At 51.2% G+C, this 20,906-nt stretch overlaps 5 protein-coding genes across 5 annotated transcripts; 3 read left to right on the top strand and 2 right to left on the bottom strand.

Annotated features, from left to right (window-relative positions):
* Positions 1-275: 275 nt before the first annotated feature.
* Positions 276-3,543, top strand: BCR38DRAFT_402324 (dynamin-2). The gene is made up of 4 exons (XM_040857769.1): positions 276-697; positions 779-1,162; positions 1,226-2,833; positions 2,888-3,543. The coding sequence occupies exons 1-4, from the start codon at positions 599-601 to the stop codon at positions 3,197-3,199; spliced, it is 2,403 nt and encodes an 800-aa protein (XP_040710244.1). The 5' UTR covers positions 276-598; the 3' UTR covers positions 3,200-3,543.
* BCR38DRAFT_450844 (uncharacterized protein) lies at positions 3,525-5,200 on the bottom strand. Its single transcript, XM_040861415.1, has one exon. It carries the CDS (start codon positions 5,091-5,093, stop codon positions 3,810-3,812), a length of 1,284 nt encoding a protein of 427 aa, XP_040710243.1. The 5' UTR covers positions 5,094-5,200; the 3' UTR covers positions 3,525-3,809.
* A 968-nt stretch (positions 5,201-6,168) lies between these two features.
* Positions 6,169-11,756, top strand: BCR38DRAFT_115590 (uncharacterized protein). Its single transcript, XM_040853423.1, has 3 exons — positions 6,169-7,135; positions 7,188-7,602; positions 7,737-11,756. Exons 1-3 carry the CDS (start codon positions 6,260-6,262, stop codon positions 11,363-11,365), a joined length of 4,920 nt encoding a protein of 1,639 aa, XP_040710242.1. The 5' UTR covers positions 6,169-6,259; the 3' UTR covers positions 11,366-11,756.
* A 1,921-nt stretch (positions 11,757-13,677) lies between these two features.
* BCR38DRAFT_450841 (uncharacterized protein) lies at positions 13,678-15,219 on the top strand. Its single transcript, XM_040861414.1, has one exon. The coding sequence runs from the start codon at positions 13,904-13,906 to the stop codon at positions 15,056-15,058; it is 1,155 nt and encodes a 384-aa protein (XP_040710241.1). The 5' UTR covers positions 13,678-13,903; the 3' UTR covers positions 15,059-15,219.
* A 2,623-nt stretch (positions 15,220-17,842) lies between these two features.
* Positions 17,843-19,913, bottom strand: BCR38DRAFT_402313 (uncharacterized protein; the record flags this gene model as incomplete). Its single annotated transcript, XM_040857768.1, has 2 exons — positions 19,067-19,913; positions 17,843-18,955 (listed from the first exon to the last, which is right to left on the bottom strand). Exons 1-2 carry the CDS (start codon positions 19,802-19,804, stop codon positions 17,843-17,845), a joined length of 1,851 nt encoding a protein of 616 aa, XP_040710240.1. The 5' UTR covers positions 19,805-19,913.
* Positions 19,914-20,906: the final 993 nt, after the last annotated feature.

Here is a 20,906-nt window from a genome sequence, read left to right as displayed (position 1 = left end):
GGTGAGCTGTCTCACGGTCAGCCTGATCCGCCCGAAGTTTAGGTGGAACAGCCGCCCGACAACATTTTGAAGTTGTCATCCCACATTCTTCTGTAGCTATTGCGTTCTCCTGGGCTTGGTGTGCGATAGTAAACATGGGAAGGTCAAGCTTACGGACCTTAGGAGCATCGCGACGCGGTCCTGTTGCATGAGGGTGGTTAAATGAGGCTAATGCGACCGGGGTTGCCGGGATCAGATACTGGGGAGCTTGTTGCATGAATATGGGAACTGGGCTCCACGGGGTACTGGTATACGTAGGTAAAGTGTTTTTATTTTTCCGGCGACAACGCACAGCGATTGTTGAATCGTTTTATGATAAGACTCATACTTCTATTTACGCCTTTTGCTGCTTTTCTTTGGAAGTACGCGGCGTTCAAGTTGTAGCTAAAGGAAGGAGCTTGTGATACGCCACCTAAACCCGGTTTTGACAGTCGGCCGGCAAAAACAACAGCACAGAGAAGAAACAATTCAGCACACCAAGCTCGAGACGACACAACCCATCGAAAACCCGCAACGCGAACGAGGGCCACAGTCTAAGCTGTGTTAAACAATTGCTGCCATGGCCGCCCTTGGAGACGATCTTTTGCGAATCGTCAACCAGCTGCAGGATCTGGTCTTCAACACCATCGGCACAGATTCTCTCGACTTGCCACAAATTGTACGTCACATACACGCCCCACTGCCCAACATTCAGTAGCAACTCTGTCTGAGGAAATATGCTTATCTCAAGTCATATTAGGTCGTTGTCGGTTCCCAGTCCGCTGGCAAGTCTTCAGTGCTCGAGAACATCGTCGGTCGAGATTTCCTACCGCGAGGAAGTGGCATCGTCACCCGACGGCCACTCATCCTACAACTGATCAATGTCGAGGAGGACGAGTCTGAGCCAGATCTCAATGCAGCCTACAGAAACCCAACCCAAGCTAGGCGCTCAGAGTGGGCGGAGTTCCACCATGTCCCGGGACGGAGGTTCACAGATTTTGCCGACGTGAAGCGCGAGATCGAGAATGAGACAGCCCGAGTCGCTGGTAGCAACAAGGGCATTAACCGTCAACCTATCAACCTGAAAATCTACTCTCCACATGTGCTCAACCTGACCTTGGTTGATTTGCCGGGCTTGACAAAGGTAAGGAAGCCACCCAGGCAGTCCGCCCCGTGACAGAACAGCCACTGATTCTGTCCTTCATAGGTCCCTATTGGCGATCAACCTGCCGATATTGAGAAGCAGACTCGTACCCTAATCTCTGAGTTCATCGCCAAGCCGAACAGTATTATTCTAGCCGTATCGCCCGCCAACGTTGACATTGTCAACTCAGAAGCTCTGAAGCTTGCGAGACATGTGGATCCCCTCGGTCGAAGGACGGTCGGCGTTCTGACCAAGGTCGACTTGATGGATCATGGCACGAATGCCTTAGATATTCTCTCAGGCCGTGTCTATCCTTTGAAGCTGGGCTTTATTGGCGTTGTGAACCGCTCACAACAAGACATTCAGGGGAATAAACCCATGGAGGATGCCCTGAAGGCGGAAATGGACTTCTTTAAACACCACCCAGCTTACCGAAACATGGCAACGCAATGCGGCACCAATTTCCTGGCAAAGACGTTAAACCAGACGCTCATGAGCCACATTCGTGAGCGTTTACCGGATATCAAAGCCCGTCTCAATACTTTGATGGGCCAGACCCAGCAGGAACTCGCTAGCTACGGAGACAATCACTTCAGTGGCAAGGAGCACCGCGGCTCCATGATCCTACAGCTTATGACACGATTCGCTTCCTCGTTCATTTCATCTATCGACGGCACTTCCACCGAGATATCTACCAAGGAGCTCTCTGGCGGTGCTCGGATATACTACATCTTCAACTCAGTGTTTGGCAGCGCACTGGAATCCATCGACCCCACCTCCAATCTGTCCGCCCTGGACATCAGAACTGCCATTCGCAACTCCACTGGTCCCCGTCCGAGCTTGTTCGTCCCCGAGATGGCATTCGATCTGCTCGTAAAGCCACAAATCAAGCTTCTCGAGATCCCGAGTCAGCGTTGTGTAGAATTGGTCTACGAGGAGTTGATCAAGATTTGTCATACCTGTGGTTCCACAGAGCTGACACGTTTCCCGCGGCTGCAAGCAAAGCTCATTGAAGTGGTGTCTGATCTCCTCCGGGAGCGGCTTGGCCCTGCATCTAACTATGTAGAGTCGCTTATCTCTATTCAACGAGCTTACATCAACACGAACCATCCCAACTTCCTCGGTGCGGCTGCAGCAATGAGTCACGTGGTCAACAACAAACAAGAAAAGGAGAGGAAACGGTTGATCCAGGAGGAGCGCGAGAGGCGCGAGAAACGCAAGATGAAAGAGTTGGGTGCTGCTAATGGTACCGAGACCCCCGCCGAAGAGAACGATGATGCTGCGACTGAGAAGGGAGACCTCACAAACCGAAAACTTCCCAAGGGAGCGCGCAGTCTGTCGCCAGTCATGCGTGAGAACGGCACAGGTAGCATTGCCGCCAGCTTGAATGGCGCAAGGTCCGATTCGCCGTCAAGATTCCAACAACAAGCGGGTGGACAGAAGGATTCATTCTTGACATACTTCTTCGGCCAGAACGGCCCTTCGCAACCGGGAGGCCCTGGAACTCCTTCGGCATTGCCTCGTCATGTTAGCCAGTCAGCTGAGCCAACGTTCAGCGGAAGCATCCGATCGCGCGAGGACAAAATCGCTCATCGGCCCGCCTTGTCCTCTTCCTTGATTTCACCGCCAGAGGAAAGCCCGAGAACGACCGAATTCGGGTTTGGTTCATTTGTAAGAAATTCTGCTGTTGACATATTTGTGGATTTCACTAATTCGTTTGATTAGGGCCAGAGCACCGAGCCAGCCCTGACGGACCGCGAGGCCATGGAGACGGAGCTGATCCGCGCACTCATCTCATCCTACTTCAACATTGTGCGCGAATCGATTGCGGACCAAGTGCCCAAAGCCGTCATGCACCTCCTGGTCAACCACAGCAAGGATGTGGTGCAGAACCGGCTCGTCAGCGAGCTCTACAAAGAGGGCCTGTTCGAGGAGCTGCTGTACGAAGACGACGGCGTCAAGAAGGAACGCGAGAAGTGCGAGAAGCTGCTCTCTACGTACCGCGAGGCGGCCAAGATCATCGGCGAGGTGTTATAAATAGAGTATACCTACCTAGTCACGTCGCTACTCTCTCGGAAAATCTTTGTACTAGAAAGTTGTGGGATCGATTGGTGTTGGGCTGGGAACGACGCTCAACGGGCCCAACTCCTTTTTCATGTTTGGGGTTTGTTTGAGTATGTACAAGTAGACGGAGGTGGATGGGGGAAGAGGATGCGCTGTCGTCGCTACTTACTCCCTACATTAGTCGAGGCTTGACAGCGATGTGGACGGACATACATGTACATACGAGCGGAGCCCATACTACTCATCATCATCACTATCTGGTATATGAAAAGTATCTTTCCTTTAAGATCAAATGATTACACGTTTCAAGTCTTGCACGCCATTTTTATGCTGTGTGATAGTATGAGGTTTCGTGTGTCCAGCTCTGTTACTCTGTTAAGGGCCATGTGTGTGCCTTAATTTAAGGGGTCTAGAGTTGGCTTCTCTTGTGTGTCTGCTACATGATCTTTTGTCGGGTCTCTCTAAAGTTGTGGTCAGGTGGGTATCGTCAACATGCTCTCGTCAATCTTCCTTGCTTTTCCCCTTTCTCCTTAGGGTTCCTCCGGGGCTTGCTCCCGCATTCCGCATTAACCGTAGTAAAAGTTTAGATATTCGTCTTCTCCAACGCCTTGGCCAGAGCGTCAACCTCAGGATCCTTGATCTGAACTGTCGGCTCCTCCTGTGCCTCCTCCGCCTCCTTAATCAGCTTCTCGGCTCGTTCCTGGGGCGCTACGTCCTCCTCCGCATATTCGGCCTCGTCATCCTCTTCTTCCTCCTCATCGTCGGAGTCCTCCTCCTCCAGATCACTCAGGCTATCAACTCCCCAGGCGTCCTCGTCTACAACATCGCCACCGAGCTTTTCCTTGCGCTCCTCGAGCAGTTCGCGCAGTGCAATGATGGCCTCGTCGTCTTCGGAGAACTTGTTCCCGTTCAGCTCGATCTTCTTCAGCGCGGGAAGCGACTTCGCAGCGTCCGCGAGCGCTTTGACGCCCGGGGCGGTAATATCGTTGTACTGCAGGCGCAGGATCTCGAGCTTCTGGTTGTTACCATTGGCCAGAGCGCCGGCAAGCAACACACCTCCCTTGGCGCCCAGCAGCGAGTCGCCGATGCCCAGCTCTTGTATATTGGCCCAAACGGGCACCACCTTGGCCAGCGGCTTTGCAGCTTTGAGCGTGAACGTGTTGTCTTGCAGATCGAGCACCTGGATTCCCTTCGCGTGGGTCAACCCCGCGGACAGCAGGTGCGCGATGCCCTCCTGTCGGATGCCGTTCTGCACCATCTTGACCACCTTGACCTTGTTATGCAAGCTGAAGCATCGAGCCCACGCCGTCATGCTGCCGTTCTCGAGGCGATTGCGTCCGCAAATGACGGTTTCGAGGTCAGGGACGTTGGACTGCTGACCAGACTTGCGAGCCGCCTCCTTCTTGGCGTACAGCTCCGACAGCGCGTCGGCGATCAGGATGCCCGCGTGAGGGCCCAGCCCGTTATTGTTGAGGTATAGGTGCTGGAGCGGGATGTGGGCCGCGAGGAAGGCGACGAGGGGCGCCTGCGTGTTGAGGCCGAAGGCGTTGTCGTTGAGGTTGATGGTGCGCAGGTTGGGCAGGTTGAGTATCGACGTCAGCAGCGACGAGAGCGCCTCGGGGATCTCGTTGAGCAGCCGGCCCGTAAAGATGTCGGCGAAGTTCGCGGTGTGTAGACTCTTTTTAGTGGCCAGCACCTCGCCCAAAAGCTTGCAGGCTTCGACGCCCAGGGTGTTGCCCAGTATCCTGACTTCTTCGACGTCGCCCATCGACCGCAGGGGCGCGATGTGCGCTTCGAGATCGTTGGCCGTGTCGAGTTTCAGGCCCTTCCCTTCGAGGGAGAATACCTTGGTGGAGGCGGCGGCCATGGCTGGGAAAGGTGCGATTTCTGCTTGACTTGCGACTGGATGGGCCTGGGTCGTAAAAAATATGCAAAAAAAGAATTCGTGGTTCAAAATCTGGTCGCAATGTTATTGTTCAGTTGGTGGGGTAGATGCAGCGCAGCAACCCGCTGCAATGTCATGCAAAGGAGAGGGGTGAGGGGTCGAGAACTTTCCTTGGTACGCGGGTCGTGGTCGCCCAGATCCTCGCACAGTAACTGGCTCCATCTGCATCATATAGTTTGGTTTACATTGTGGAATATTACTGCCTGCTACTAGAATTACGCTATTAATGCTTCTTTCAGGATTTATTCAGACCTATAGAACACTACTGCACGATTTTTGTACCCTACTTAATCTGCCTTGATTGTTTCTGATATACTGTTTTCAAAACATGTATGAAATGAGGCATGGAATGTGGACCGTGGATGCAGCTTTGTTTCGTAGTTGTAGCGGCTGAAGTAAGTGGAAGCTCGAGCCAAAGTCAGGCCCGAGATGGAATATCGGCCTCAGCTAGCTGCCATCGCCAGCCTTTTTCGTTTTTGAGTTTCACAGAAACCGCGAAGGGGCCAAGCTGAGAACTTCGATTGTCTCCTTTTAGCTTCATATTTCCACTTCGCCAAACTCTATAATACGAAGAGGTTTACCTAATCCAATAGTGCGAAACTGTTCGTCGCTTCCTCGAGTCATCGCAGAGGTCTCCTCCCGATGCCATCACCATCTCTCTTTTCTCCAACGCATCGCTGCCATTAAGCCACAGACATCCACAGCTTTCTCAACCACCCTCCTACCTTGACAAGGCCCAATCGTGGTGAGCATCCTGCATAGAGTCTTCACTTTGTCTTTCTTGGAAGCAAGAGTCACCTGGTAAATCTGTTCACCGTTCACTTTGTTTGCTGATCCAAGGAGCCACACTTTCCTCGGGAAAGACGTGACGAGCCTTGGTGAGGAACAATCCGCTCGTGACCACATCACGAAACATCTTTCTTTGACAAGTGTTCATTGAAACTCTTTTGGTTGTTGTCTCTCATAAGACAACCTATTCAATTATTTCCAGTTCACACTGGGGTGGACTCAGCTGCCAGGACCGAGCTTGACTCCTCCATTCAAGCTTGCTCTGTTCTCTTTCTCTTCGCCCCCCGACCGTAGCAGTCATGGAGCAAAGCGAGGCATCTACAAGCGCTGAGGAGCTTTCAGACCGTGGTGGTGTCCCTCTCATCCCTGGACTTTCCTCACTAAGAGCTGGACGCGATCAGTCAGACCAGGTATCAACAGAAGGGGAAATGGCCGTGGACGATCTCGACGGTGACGATGACGGGAATGCTAGTTCTGATTCTGATTCTGACTCCGACATTTCCATGTCTGCCGACTCCGAAAACGAAGATGAAATGCAGCAGAATGAAGCCATGAATTCCGCAACGCCTAGGAGGTCTGTCCTGATCGCCCAGCATCTTGCCAATCATGTTGGCATACCGGTCTCTAGGAAGAGGAAACCCAGCCATTCAGAGGCCACAACCTTCAGCCCTCCAGAGTCGACCAAAAAGTTGAAAATGGATGGAAACGAAATCAAACCGCCAGCCAATGCTAGCTCCCTTCCATCAGACAAATCTCGCCTGCCTGCTGAGATATGGCACCGTGTCTTCACTTTCTGTCCTCCACGTACGCTTGGCAAGTTGTTGCAAATCAACAAATTGTTCAACTGTTATCTTGACCCTTCAGCCTCTTTGCTGAGTGATCCGCCTCGGTCACTAGCAAAGAACGTTGCCCAAGTCACGCAGCCCGATGCAATCTGGCAGGCTTCAAGGAGGCGTTATTGGTCTAAGATGCCCACTCCGCTCAAAGGCAGAACGGAACTTGATATGTGGCGGCTGGCATGTGGGAAGGAATGCCAGCAGTGCGGCAAGAAGGGACAAACCACTGCTGCTTCCGCGAACAAGTTGCTGCCCGGTCCGGGAACTGACGGAGTCAGGATTATCTGGCCTTTTGCGGTGGTGTTTTGCGGCCCCTGTCTACTGTCTAACATTACCAAGGTATGTTGAACGCTGTTTTGAGTGGAATCAAGTTCTTATATATAATCTTTAGGATATTGACCTTCTATTTTCTTCGTCGATACCCTCGGCAATACTTCCTGCGCTTCCCTTCGTGTTGATTACAGATGACTTGCACGCCTTTTCATCATCTTCTCTGCAGAAGGGTATGGTACCAGAAGGTGTGCAGGGTACCAAGGTCTTCCTGACCAAGCATGTTGAGAAACTGAAAGATGAGTTTGAAGACGTAAAATCCATGGGCAGAGCTACTGCCGAAGAATGGTTGAAGGGCCTTGAGGATCGCGGCAAGGAACACCGCAATGATTCGGCTCGTTGGGAGAAGTGGGAATCATCTGGTGGAGTAGCCAATATGCAGACTGCTCGGATCATAACTGCCAACGGAATCACAGCAAGTACTGCATCAGGCGGCATGACCCCGGTACCAGGTGCTACCGGGACCCAACAGTCGGGTTCGTACATTTCAGCTCCTTCATTACCTCCCAAACCCAGACCCTTTACGAAAACCAGTGGCCCCCTTTCCTTTCAAAGTGAGTCGGGAGGACGGGCATGTGCTGGTTTTGGCATGAGCTTACTAGAGATTTAGATGGCGAGGCATCCTCTAGACCACAGGTGTTGGCTCAGAACGGACAGCAACATCATCAACCGCGTGCGCGAACTCGCGAGGAGGCCAATGAGATGAGAGCAGCACGTCGGGCAGAGATTGAACGGCGCGCAATGCTACTCGAACCACCGCTCCCTTCTAATGTCCTTGCCCTTGTTCCCTCTTTTCAGGCAGCCCTTCAGATAACATCTCTCCTGGATGATGCCGCATGGGACCTGTTGAAACCTCGCTTGCTTGCCCAACGGGCTGATGCCGAACAGCGTGAGCAACGTGAGCAGGAAATCGCCGCTCATTCTCGGATTGTCCAGGAACGCAGCGAACAACGACGCCACCATGAGGGCCCCAATCGAGAGTCTAAGGAGCTCACAGATAAAGACTGGGATGATATCCAAGCTCCTCTTCGTGCTCAGATTTCAGAATATGCTGATGAGATCATCCGGGACGGCTGGGACGATGGTAACAAAGTCACTAAAGACAACTGCCCTCTCTTCGCCGTGGATGTGCTTCTCTATGTACGAAACCGATTCTATGCCGAGGTCGCCAAGAATGCTGCAGCGGCTCGAGCAGCCGGCCAAGAACCGCTCCGAGATCCGCCTGAAGGCCCTTTCACTCAGAAACTGACCCTCGAGAACATGAAATGGCTGTTTGAAACCAAGATCAAGCCCCACACTGAATCGTTTCGCAGAGAGTTGTTTCTCTGCCATGACTGCGATGGTAACATGAAAGCTTATGGTTTCGAGGGTGTAATCCAACACTATGCGGCCAAGCACACCAATTCCCTTAGTCTCGGAACTGTTGTTGTTCATTGGCGTTCCGAGTGGCCCGAGAAACCGCCATTCAAGCCGGATCCGCTGGCCAAGAATTCGCCGGCTCGTCCTCAGAATGGCAAATCGATCGCGCCAACTGGCACTCCGCAACTACATGTCAATGCTCTTCCTCCAGGACCTAGCCCTCACCAACCACCCGCACCTGCCCTTGCTCCTCCGCAGAACTATGGAAGGGCGGCGTATCCTGACCCGTATGGGCATACTCCGCCTCAATTCGGAGGTGGTGCCTATGGTCCGCAAGGACCATACCATCCGCCACAAGCCGTGTACGGCCAGGCCTATCCTCCACAGCCAACACCATTCACCTCCGCTTATAACTCTCATCCCCTTGGCCCCGGAAGTGTTCCTCCACCAGTCAGCCAATTTGGCCAGAATTACAATGCGTACCAGAGCAACGGGCAGGTGGGGTATCCAACATTTCAGAGCACCTATCCCGATAAAATTCGTGCCCAGCTTGATGATTTGGCACGCAATTCACGAGAGGTCTGGATGGCCTTGGTCGGTTTAAAACAACTTCCAGGCAACATTCGGGTCTATGTTGTCCTCTACCACATGGTTAAAAGATACAGAGCCCGCTTCCAAGAGAGCCCGCCTCTGGCTATGTTCATCGACGGCCTTTCTAACAACAAGGAGATGCGCCCCGTGCGTAACGTCAACGGACTAATGTGCAAGGCTTGCCAAATTGGGATTGACAACGGTACTGTACCCGAGGCTGAGCGAAAGTCCTACTCCCTTCCACAGTTGGTGAACCACTTTCAGCAGAGCCACGTTGCTCCACTTGAGGCTATGGGCGCTCCAGTTGTTGATTGGACTATCGGCATGGTCTATGTGTCGGATTTGTCCAGTCTGTCTAATCTTCGTGTCATGGTTGGCATGGACAATCACAAATATGCGCTCATCACTGAGGCCTTCCTTCCACCCCCCTTGCCTGGCAGCTACCAAAACCCCGGAGTGTCGGTTATCCAACCAACTTGGGGTAGCAGCGCGGACTACTACGCTGACCACTCACACGTTCCTCCACAAGGCCCTCTGCCAAACCTAACACCCGCGACATATCATCAGGCCTCGGGCTCGAACTTGATCCTCGAATACGATCCTGACCAAGCTATTCTGCGTAATACCTATCCATATACGCCGGATGGCAAGGTCAATCTTCAACCGTCCAGTGCTGTTTACACCTCACCTCAACCCGCCCTGCAACATGGCAGCTCTGGTAGGACCTCTCCTGATCTTAAACAGGCTGGGAACGTCAAAAGTCGTAAAGGCAAGGGGTTGAAAGAGAAAAAAGCAGGGTCTAATCATTCCAATAAACCTCGCAAGGGCAGTGTCAAACCAAACACAAAGGTGGACAGCAAGCAAGAGGAAGAAGACCAGGAGGCTGCACATGAACAGCAACGTCAGGAAGAGGCAATCCGCGCTATGTGGGCAAACGAACGTCGCGATGCGGCCCGACTAGTGTCAGCTTCCGTAGCGCCTCCAAGCGCTCAGGGTCGAGATGATAGTCCCCGGCGCAGGACCCCTGATGATGCTAAGCAGGTTTCTGTTCCTCGCCAACCTCAAGTATTTCAAGCCTCGAGAGGGAATCAAGAGCCAGCTCCAGGCGCTCCGCCGATTGAAAACCGAGGTGACGATGATTTGTTTGCTGTTCTGGAATCGCACCTGGCCCAGCAACCCGGCGTTGCAGACCACGGTTCTTATAGACAAAGAACTTCAAGCACTATGCCATACGATTCCAGACCTCCTAGCACCATGGCATACGAACCCAGACAAGCCAGCAGTATGGCGTATGTGCCCAGAACAGCTAGCAACGAGGCGCATGAACCAAGGCCTGCTGATGCTAGGACATATGAGCCGAGACCCGCTGGTAGCGTGTCTTATGAGCCGCAGCCAGCACACGATCCACAACAGGTACAAGACAGGCGCCTCAGGTCTAGCCTTGATTCTCATCGTTCATATCAGCAGCCTGAATACCATCGGGGTCGCTCTAGATCGCCTGCGTATGTTCGATATGAGCCTCAACCTCATGAAGAACGCTACCGGGACCGGAACCCAGCTCGATATTCTCCGGATTCTGCATACAATGCACAAGCACACCCCGTACCCCACCATACCACAACTTCGTATAGCTCACGACCCGCTGCACTAGCCTTTAATGAGCCGTATGGAATGGCGCCTTCACCTAGCTTTCGCCGTACCTATACCGACGAAGAAAGGCGTCAAACAGCTCCGGCTCCGGCTCGCTATACTCACGAGTATCTAAGTGAACCGCAGCCACAGTTCGACCCTGCTCCGGTTCCATACACTGAGAACTATGAGCTGCTCAAGATGCGAGACTCACAAGGCGAGTATTACATCAAACGGCGTATTAGACGGGACCCAGAGCCGGTGTATGCTAGGTACGAAGATGAGCGGCCGTTCTACCACGAAACAGCGCCGAGAAGAAGCTATGAGTACGATCCATACTCACGACAGCCCGTCTATGAGCCGGTTTCTAGGTCCGAGTATCGACCTGCTTATGACACAGTGGCAAGAGCAGAGAGCGCGAACCGAAACATGAGCTACTCAGGGGCCCATCAACCAGGTCCTGCTACGTACTCCTCAATGCCGAGGCCGGACGACTCAGGTCGCCAGCGAATCTACTCTACCGCTCGTCAACCTGAAGGCACAGCGCGACATCGAACTTTCGTCCCTCCGCCTGATTCTGATTCAAACGAGGAGTACGACCCCCGCTTTCCCGCAGAATTACCGAGCACTGCTCCGCCCCGTCGCCTTCATTACCCATAATACGTTGAACAAGTGTGTCTGGCATTTGAACCGAGTGCCACCATGTTGGAAGCGGGCACCACACACGGGTTTCTCAGGTATATCGCTTCCTGTGTATGACCAGTGCTCTATACAAGACTGTAGGCCTAAAGATCAGCATCCAGCAGGACATGCTGCTACAGTGTTTGAGTTGGGTGCAGTAATCGGGAAGAGGACGGGTTCTTGAGCATATCATAGGCTTGCACATTGCTTGTTGTGTAATAATGGACTATGTGCGGATCTTCAACTGCTCATGTACGATTCGCGACTGTGTCAAGTGAAATCTTCAGTCAAGATAACAATGGGGTTGCACGCTCTCTGGTTGGTCCTGTGTGGGAGGATCATGGCACGTCAAAACAAGGAAGATGATGCTGATTATGACAGTACCTAAGTCCGAATAACCTGTAAACGGAAATCATCTACTCTTCGTGCTTTTAACAATAAAAGTAATGTCACTCATGTGAACCCAGCCAGTTGCCTGTAGTTCCCATCTGTCAAACATGGCCGAACTTCTTAAAGTACCAGGACCCCTTTGATGCCAACGGTCAGCTCAAACATCAAGATCATCTCATATCTTGGGGAAGGCGTGGATGCGCTCACCTGGAAGTTTGTTTTCTATCAGTATGAAATAATACGCATTAAAAGTTGTACCTTGTTTATGCATAACGTAGCTGGTGTTTGACAGAGGACCACCTCGCGATCAAAATGCCGCGGTTACGTAAAGTTCACTCCGGAACACCGACATATACTGGATGGGGAAATAATGGTCATTCAAAGAGCACGTGGAAGTCATTATGGAATTCTGGATCGAGATGTGAAGTGGCCGAATTACCACCGGGGAGTGCTGTTCGATTTCAGTTATGCCACGCCCATATTTGAGGGAGGAGATGGTGAAAAGAAGACGACAGATTACTATGCTGCAAGCGAATCGAATGATAGTATTGATACGGGTGAGTTCATGTTTGATGAGATGCTGGGGTGATGGGGTGATGTGGATGAGGGGAGGATGACCTCCGACGAGGAGTATAGGAAGAGATAGAGGAGGGGTGGAGGGGGACGGGAGGGAGGTAAGACGAGATACGTTTTTGGCCAGGGCGGATAGTTATCAGTGGGGAGGGAAGGGAGGGTGGTGATTTGGACTGGGTGTGTGGTTCACTTAAGATGAAATGAGTTATAGTATTAAGTAAGCGGGACTTTATCGTGGATCAGGCTGGTGCGGTTCTGTTCCACTGGGGCTTGCGTCATGGCCTTAATCTTCAACTTCCCTGTTGGATGCAAGGCAATCAATGCCTGGTCGTTGTGTCTACGCCTACGGAATATGAGAATGAGCGTGTCCAGGCGCAAGGGCATAATGATAATGCGCCTACAGCTGGTGTAGGAGTAATGATTCTAGGTGAGAGGTGTAAGAAGTGCGATGTTAGATGATTCATCAAGTTATAGCAGAAGACACTGAGATGTAGATTGCGCGATGTAGCCAAGTCTGTAAATAAAAACAAGTAGGAATGATTCATCATCTCCTTGACCTTTCTTAAATAAGGAAATGTGATAAACACACTACTTACCTAGATCGAACTATTCCTAAATCTTGTCACGACCTGGGTTGCATCGCATTGGTATAGACCTCGATTAGGTGCTATCGACCAAGATTCTACTCTAAGGAGCGAAGGAAAGAAGATGACAGCTTAGGTTTGAGGGAGCGCGACTAAGTCATCCACGCTTGGCGGGGCTCCTACAAGGGTTATGATTGGCTTCCCATCTGACACTGCCATGGCAGGTGTTCCAGCTGTAAGTCACCTGGTTGTAGTGAGTCTGCGAGGGTTGACCTTCACAAAGACAGCTAGTATAGTGGCACAGTAGCTAGCATTGCAACCCCAGCGCGGCGTGACAGTAAATTCTCGTACGTTATAGGTAGTTGTAGGTTTACGACAACTAGGTTTTAGGTCTTTTTCAGTAGCTTAGATAGCTAAGTTAAACCTGGCGTCTTTTGACTTAGACTCTATAGTTAGTCGTAGAGAGATAGGTTGTGAAAGTGAAGGGAGCGCGTTTGAGGGAAAAGTACGCGACGCTTAGGTGCGCGACTTGCTTATAAATCACGTTATGTGAGACCAGTATCAGCATCGGGGGTCAAGTGGTAGGGAACAGTCTCAATCGGAGGGGAGTGGAATTCTGGTGCCACGAGTTGATGTCATAGGTGCGTCCCGCCTGTTCACTTACTCTGTTGCTTGGTGAGTGGTTGGAACTTCCCCAGCTGCAGCGACTTCTGTATGCAGGTACGGCTTCCCCACCTTCACGCCTCATTTAAATCCTTCAAGAGCCTGCACCTCGCGCAGACCTAATGTCACTATCCACCATCCACCTCCAGCTGCAACTCGCTTGGATATTGCATCTTTCCATACCAATCTGATCAGCCGAACCCCTAAACTTGATCTCTCTTCAATACTGACACCCTTGCGTACGGTTTCTTGATCGTCAACTTTTATAAGTCCAAGTCACTTCAAAATTCAATACTAGGTCATCAAGATGTCTTATCGTCCCCAATCGAGCTCTTCTCAGCTGGGCCCTGTGCTCATCGTCGGTGGCTGTGGTTTTCTCGGATACCACCTCGTTACTCATCTTCAACGTGAAGCGGGTTATGGAACCATCCACGTGCTTGATGTCAACGTCAGCAACAATCGACACAACGCCTTTTCATACATCAAAGGGAACATCGCCGACTATGATGTTGTCGAAGAAGTTGTGAGGAGATTAAAGCCCCGAGTCATCTTCCACGCCGCCTCGCCCGTTGCAGCGCTTCCTTCTTCCAGAGCCGGGGAATACTACGAAACCAACGTCACAGGAACGAGAGTTTTGTTGGAAGTTGCCGAAAAGAGCGAGCATGTCAAGGCACTGGTCTACACGTCGACTTGCGATGTCTACGTCAACCCTCCCCACTACAACGTGGACGAGACGCATCCCCTGTGGACGGATCACGCCAAAACGAGCGAGTATAGCCGCACCAAGGCCATGGCTCAACGCCTCGTACTTGCAGCTAACGGACCACAGCTGAAGACAGTCTGCCTCCTGCCTGCTCACATGTACGGTGAAAGGCACAGGCAAGGACTTCACGAGATACTCGCGACATGCACTACTAGGTGGCTACCGCTTTTTCGGTTTGGAAACGGAGACAATAAGATGGAAGTTGCCTCTGCAGACAACACGGCCGCAGCACACGTTGTGGCCGCAAAGGCTCTGCTTGATCCCAGAGTACCTGCTGGATACATTGATGGCCAGGCCTTTAACGTGTCGGACGGACAACCCGTCCCATTCTGGCATCACGTTGAGGTAGTATGGAAGTCGGTCAGGGGGGAAAATGTCAAACCCTTTACCATTGCTGCGTGGTTCTTGGTCTTGATGTCCTGGTTCGCACAGTGGTTTCTATGGATCTTTACCTTGAATATGGTGAAGCCGTGGAATGCGTTGACCACTCTGAGTGTCACGTACTGCCTGTTGGACCATACGTATAGCATCGAAAAGGCAAGAGAAAGACTGGGATTTGCACCAGTCGCGAACCACGATGAGGTTCTCAGACAGGCGGTCAGATGGGAGTTGAACCGTGCCCGGCAGGCAAGGGAAGCCGAACCAGGATGGATCAAGCAGGTTTACCTAATGGCTAATAAGTTTGTTGGACGGTTTTAGAATCAATGTGTTTGTCGAATGATATATGTATTATTACAACGAAGGAAGGACAGCGGTGGAATATGAAAAATAAGGGACATTGGCGTTATGACCGGAGATTGCAGCTGCGGTTCACAATAGAAATTATTTAGTTAACTCTACCTTGTCTTGCTTCCAAGGACAATTGCACAAGAAGCAAATCTGTGCACAATCTCTTTTCTTCCTCCACTATTGCTTGGGTAATGCACGGTGAGGCTCGATAAATTTCCAAGAAACGTCCGGACTCAAGACTCTCCTGTTGGCTTGATAACCTCAACCTCGCAGCATAGTAAAAATCAGACAGAAGCAAAAAACCACGACTTAGAACTTGTAAATCACCTTGAGGTCTACAAAGTAATGCTTCAACCTGCGATTCGCCACCCACATCGGGATCATGTCAGCTGTCCAATATTTTTCCTCAATACTGTTGCATTGGTTTCATCATCTAACATGGCAAATAGTGTGGAGAGGCACCTGCATGGTACTCCTCCGGTCCAGCTCCATGGTCTTCATTTCGATCTTTGTTGCCGTTGGTCACACGCGGCTGGATCGCTACGTTTGGAGACTTTGTGGGGTATTCGTGACATTGTTCATCCATGCACCAGGAAAGTAGTTGATAACTTCTGGAATCTCGACGAGATGCGTTGAGAGCACCGAAGCTTGTGCACCGACTTCTTTCCCGGGGAATCAAGATCAAGGGTCGGAACAACCTCACTATGCCAACTTGGTGGGCTAGGTTGACGTGGATATATACCAACACCCCCACCATTCTCCGGGGTTTAGTTGCTAATACTAACCTTAATGGAAGCCCTGGTTAGGCAACCTAGTTAGCTGATATTGCTAAGGCCTATAAAGCTATTTTGGCCGTACTGCGGGTCCCTGCTAACCCTATAGAACCCCCCCTGTAAAGCTTGTTAGCTTGAAAATATCTGTTAAATATCTAGTGTTTTGAACCTTCGTGATGCGACTGCATATGGGGTGTGAGTTGTTGTGTTGGGAAAGGTTGGCCAGGTCAGTTGTTCTGGCCTGGCAGAGCTCTGTTATAGCTATAATATCTAGAAGGATGGTAAGCAGCGATAGGTATGTAAACGCGGTATTCATAATCGAGACACCTAGCTGGCCAACTTTAAGTATACTATCATCTAAAACGCTGACTATCTATTTAAGAGGTATAATAGGAGGACGCCAGCTAACGGTAGTATATCTCAGGCAGAGCGTACCGCTAGTAAAAAGAAGGCACCGCCTACATCGAGTACAGCGAGGACCTTCCGATGTTGCTGATCTACCTTTTGTTCCAAGTCGCAGAGCAAGTCAACCTGGCTAGCTTGATATACGTATGGTCCTTCATCAGATCGACGCCGTCGTGCCGGAATACAGTGAGGGCGCCGAGCTCGTGAGCCATACTATAATGAAAAGTAACGACGCCCGCGCCACCGCGCTGCATATTCTGTACCTCATCGGGTGTCAGGTGCGAATAAGCCAAAGTGGCTTATAGACCTGTATAGGCAGTGGGCTTCAGTGGGGTGCCGGGTCTCAGCCTATGCAAGGGTCGGAAATGTATGATTAGGCTGCTGCGACCACCCTAACTTGAGGGGCAGCGATTAACTTGTCGTATTGGGGTCTCCTGCATTACACTGCCGGTACCAACATGGTGACTAGCGACCAACTTGTCTCTAGCAATCTCCTTCATTCACCCTCTACTTGAATTTCATTTTTGGATACGCTTTGGGGCATTACTAATTCAACGCCGCCTAAGATCGTGTTGGCCCCGATGCGAAGAATGGTTGAGTAGTGGTTGGATTAGTAGAGTAATGAAAATGAAGAGATTAGTAGTCACTGAAGTCTAAATATGATTCAATGATATTTGAATATAGATAAGTAGCCTGAGATACTAGGATGTACCATTTTGCGTGATCGACAGGAGGGCAAGAATAGTGAAGTTTATTGTTAGGTGAGTCCCCAAAAAATAGGCGAGGCAAAGTTGGCATACACATAACAGATGAAGGAAAACAGCACGAGTAAAAGCAGAACCGTTGCCCCCTCACCCAATCCCTCGGATCCTCCGCCATCTCTAAGCACTCCCTCAGAGGGCACCGGCCCCTCAGCGACATAAAAAGCCCACTCATATCTTCCCTGCCAACCCGATTCTCCCAAAAAACCCTGTTCATCAAAAAAACAAAAACAAAAACAAAAACGGCCTCTTCCTTGTATGCGCCTCGTATACAGGCTTCTTTCACTCCTCCCCCAGCACTACCTCGATACCAATCTCATAATCCTACTCCATCAGCAGGTCAGGGGTAGACAGTATCCTTAACCTAAGCCTTTCTCAACCCCAGGCCTCACCGTATGGCCCCTTGACATCCAAAACATGCCACGGCGTCGAAGGGAAGCTTGCCGTTTTCGGCTTTATGGAGGATGCTGCGGTCATTTTGTTTTATTGAGCTCCTTGGTAGTAAGGCATTCTGCGATGGTGGAAAAGGCAAGATTCAGCCTGGCAGGTGGTACTGCTTGTTCATGGTTGAGTAGAGGGGTAGCCAAGATGACACGATCAAATATGATGGTCCTGATCCCCGTTCACAAGGATCAATCTAGGCAACGAATTTATTAGCTCCGTTCCACAGTCTTACAGGTGACGCCTTGACAAGCCTCTACCTAGCCACATATATTCGTCCTCTCTCCAACATCCAGGTCCTAACAACGCCAACTCTTACAGTAAGTACTAGTGAAGATCCGCGACACAAAGCCTATATGGCATATACATCCCGCCTAATCCTCGTCCGTTCCCATTGCAAATGTGCGCTTGAGGAATGTATACGATTCGTCCCTCTCCTTCGTCAACGGCACCGCCTTCTTCAGAGCCGGCTTGCTCAAGTCCATCTGGATCGCCATCGGCCGCTGTCCGCAGTACACCCACTCCAACGCCGGCAGCACAGCGGCATACTTCTCAGCCTGGTCAAGCATACGGTTGCGATGGGCTCTCTCCCAGATGACATCCTCGTCAACGCCGTCATCATCGGCATCGATGCCACCGTCAATCCCGAGTTGTCCCAAGTCCTCTGCGAGGTCGTCCAGTTCCGGTCTAGCCCACGCATCAGCGTGCTCGCTTTCGGTAACGAGGTTGAGTGTATAGTAGCGCTCAATATCGGGTATGGCGAGCGGGATCGGGTACGTATCCCGATTTAGCGCCAGCAACTTGAGTTTGCCCAATCCACGCAAATGTGTGCGTATATTGTCATGGTCAACCAGCCATTGGGCGCGCCAGCCAACGCGGATCCCGGCACTGAGACTGAGTTGCTCAAGCGACCTGATAGTTCCAATAACTTGTAGAGACACGTCCGGAATGGTGGCAATGTGTGGTTTCGTCTCTTCCTGTACGCTACCCCCGCCCCATGCCAATGAAAGAGACCGGAGATTGGAAAACCCATCTGAGAGAGCGGGGATGATGTATTGATCGAGCCGTGCTTCCTCGCCGCACGCCTCGTCATATTCACTTGTGTAGAGCTTCTGGATGTGACTATGTCTCTTCATGAATCTCACAACCTGTGAGATATTCTCCTGGGACATGTTGAGATTAGGGATGACCAAGGTCTCGAGATCCAGCAAAGGCTCGGAAGTGGCAAGAGATGTTGCAAGTGCATCCCAGTCGCAGGCCGAAGGCAGGGCAAGATGCCGAAGCGGAGCGGCGAGGAACGACGAGAAGCCAGACTGGGTAAGATAGTTGACGCAAAACTTGAGAGATCGAAGACGAGGAAACGACAGGGGTTCTTCGCCTAGCGACATTGCATCGCCAGGTGCTTCATAGTCCATGTAGTCCCAAGTCAGGAACTCGAGAGTAGGAGCGCACCGTCGAAGAAGAGTTTCGAAGAAACGCGCCATTGTCTTAGGCGCTGGTTGAGCCGCGCTTCCATCAGAGATGGCACTGGCGTCTGCATGCCCTGATTCCGAGTCCTTGGGGGTGGGCGTTCGCATGGCTAGCCGTGCGTCGAGAACCAAGGATCGCAGTGGCCATGAAGGGGGTGTCAGCGGCGGTTCAATCAGGTAAGGTTTGTCTATAGGTGTCCCGCAGAGCTTGATGTTTTGGGCAGGTGATTGCGACAGGGCTGTAAAGAATGTGTTATCCACGGTGAACCGATCCTGCCAAATGATCGTTTCAAGATTGGGCATTCCCATGGAGATGGCTCCGAGAACAAGAGAGACCCATGAAGTATATTGCTTGTTGCCCTCTTCGCGAAGCTGATCTCTAGTCTCTTGACTGTACGATTCGTGCGTCTCACCCCATATGGAATCCCAAAGATCCTGGTTGTAGGTCGCGACCCAACCACTATCCGAGGCCATGGTAAATTTGCGGATGCAAACCCCAATGGTTGGCTTCTTCGCAGCCGTGTTCCTAGAGATGGTCTCTCTTGCGAGTTGCAGAATGATCTCCCGAGTCTGAGGTCCATAGTCAAAACGTACTTCGGCAAACTGGCAGGAGCGTGCCCATTGCCTGCAATCACTATTTACCAGGGCGAGTGAGGCCAAGGCCGGCTTATTGTCGGCCAGCAAATCGACTATGTCGCCCAGAAGTTCGGCAGGCAGCTGGAGCAATCGGCAGCGCGATACGCGTGGTTGATCTCCCATAACGCGGTCCAGTAGGAGGGGTCGTCGTTTGTCTCTCTCTCTACCGAAATCATCCCTACCGGTGCCACGAAAGGTGCCCATCATCAACGAAGAAATATCGCGATCCATGGTGTCCGTTCTCCAAAGATGCCCCGTTGAAAATTCTGTAATATGGAAGTGGCGATGATTGAATAATTGACACGTCGGGAGAGGTCACTGAGAGTTGTGTAAAGTTTAGGTAGCTGCTGTAGTGGAGGATCGATAGGGGAAGAGGGGTAAGTTAATAAGCGAGACGATCCACTTAAATCAGGACTTCGAGAGTACCGTAGCTGTACATCCACTACGGAACTACGTTTTTACAAAATTGAATTGTAGATGTATCTTGTGTTTGTTTGCATTAGAATGTAAACCCGTTGTGATCTTGGACAAAGCGTGGACCGTTTCCGTGACTTTTGGGTCTTGGGCAGCAGCTTGTGTCTGGTACGGACCTTTTGGAGTTGTAAACGTCCCACACCCACATCCGGGACACCCCCACATGTGGGACGCCTAAAAATGATGCTGTATATTATAACCATTGACTTCAACCTTTTTTTACACTTGTTCTGATGCGACTAGAATACAGCTTTCACCATCACTAGGGTTTTCAGACTCTCTAGACTCATCTGTACTATCCTCAATTTCACCAGCCTCGATTTGAGCCTTCCGAATAGCCTTGATATTAGTAAACTTCGAATTAGGGCTCATCTTGACCTTCCTCCGCTTCCTAGCCCTACTAGCCTCAAGCTCTACCTATATTGCCTCAATCTTTCGCTGTGCGACAGCTAACTGGTAGTCCTTCTCATAAAAGCCCTTTTGAACTTTCCGAAAGAGTAGCCGCTGGGTATTTGGATCATTATCAAGCTTGCTGAATAAGCTGAGTTGATCTTGGAGCTCATCTCTCCTCTTAGGCGTTGACCAGGCTACTGCTGATGCCTCTAACGCCCAGTCCTGACTACTAGAGTGCCCTTTGCAAGTCTGACTAGGCTGTTTGATTGGTGCTGACGTATTCTCAAGGAGCAGGGGGCTCATAAGGGGTCTAGCTATGCTCGAAGGCCAGAGACCAGTATATTTCCATCCACTGATAATGTTCTTGACGGTCAATGCTGCTAAACGTGCCTTTCTATAGCAGAGGAGAAAGTTTCTCTTCCCCACGACAGTAGTAGTATCCCATTGGTTAAGGTAACCAAGATCT

This window comes from Pseudomassariella vexata, assembly GCF_002105095.1.
Source record: "Pseudomassariella vexata strain CBS 129021 chromosome Unknown BCR38scaffold_22, whole genome shotgun sequence".
Classification (NCBI taxonomy): Eukaryota; Fungi; Ascomycota; class Sordariomycetes; order Amphisphaeriales; family Pseudomassariaceae; genus Pseudomassariella; species Pseudomassariella vexata.
The sequence above is the reverse complement of the archived record's forward strand: the minus strand, read 5'-3'. Positions and strand labels throughout refer to the sequence as shown.

What these genes read in the sequence shown, in the direction of transcription:
- BCR38DRAFT_450841 (XM_040861414.1), top strand. Translation starts at nt 13,904, where the DNA reads ATGTCTTATCGTCCCCAATCGAGCTCTTCTCAGCTGGGCCCTGTGCTC.
- BCR38DRAFT_115590 (XM_040853423.1), top strand. Translation starts at nt 6,260, where the DNA reads ATGGAGCAAAGCGAGGCATCTACAAGCGCTGAGGAGCTTTCAGACCGT. An exon ending in TACTGTCTAACATTACCAAG is followed by an intron (nt 7,136 to 7,187) that starts GTATGTTGAACG and finishes TATAATCTTTAG; the next exon opens with GATATTGACCTTCTATTTTC. An exon ending in TACCGGGACCCAACAGTCGG is followed by an intron (nt 7,603 to 7,736) that starts GTTCGTACATTT and finishes CTAGAGATTTAG; the next exon opens with ATGGCGAGGCATCCTCTAGA.
- BCR38DRAFT_402324 (XM_040857769.1), top strand. Translation starts at nt 599, where the DNA reads ATGGCCGCCCTTGGAGACGATCTTTTGCGAATCGTCAACCAGCTGCAG. An exon ending in CTCTCGACTTGCCACAAATT is followed by an intron (nt 698 to 778) that starts GTACGTCACATA and finishes AAGTCATATTAG; the next exon opens with GTCGTTGTCGGTTCCCAGTC. An exon ending in AATTCGGGTTTGGTTCATTT is followed by an intron (nt 2,834 to 2,887) that starts GTAAGAAATTCT and finishes TCGTTTGATTAG; the next exon opens with GGCCAGAGCACCGAGCCAGC.
- BCR38DRAFT_450844 (XM_040861415.1), bottom strand. Translation starts at nt 5,093, where the DNA reads ATGGCCGCCGCCTCCACCAAGGTATTCTCCCTCGAAGGGAAGGGCCTG.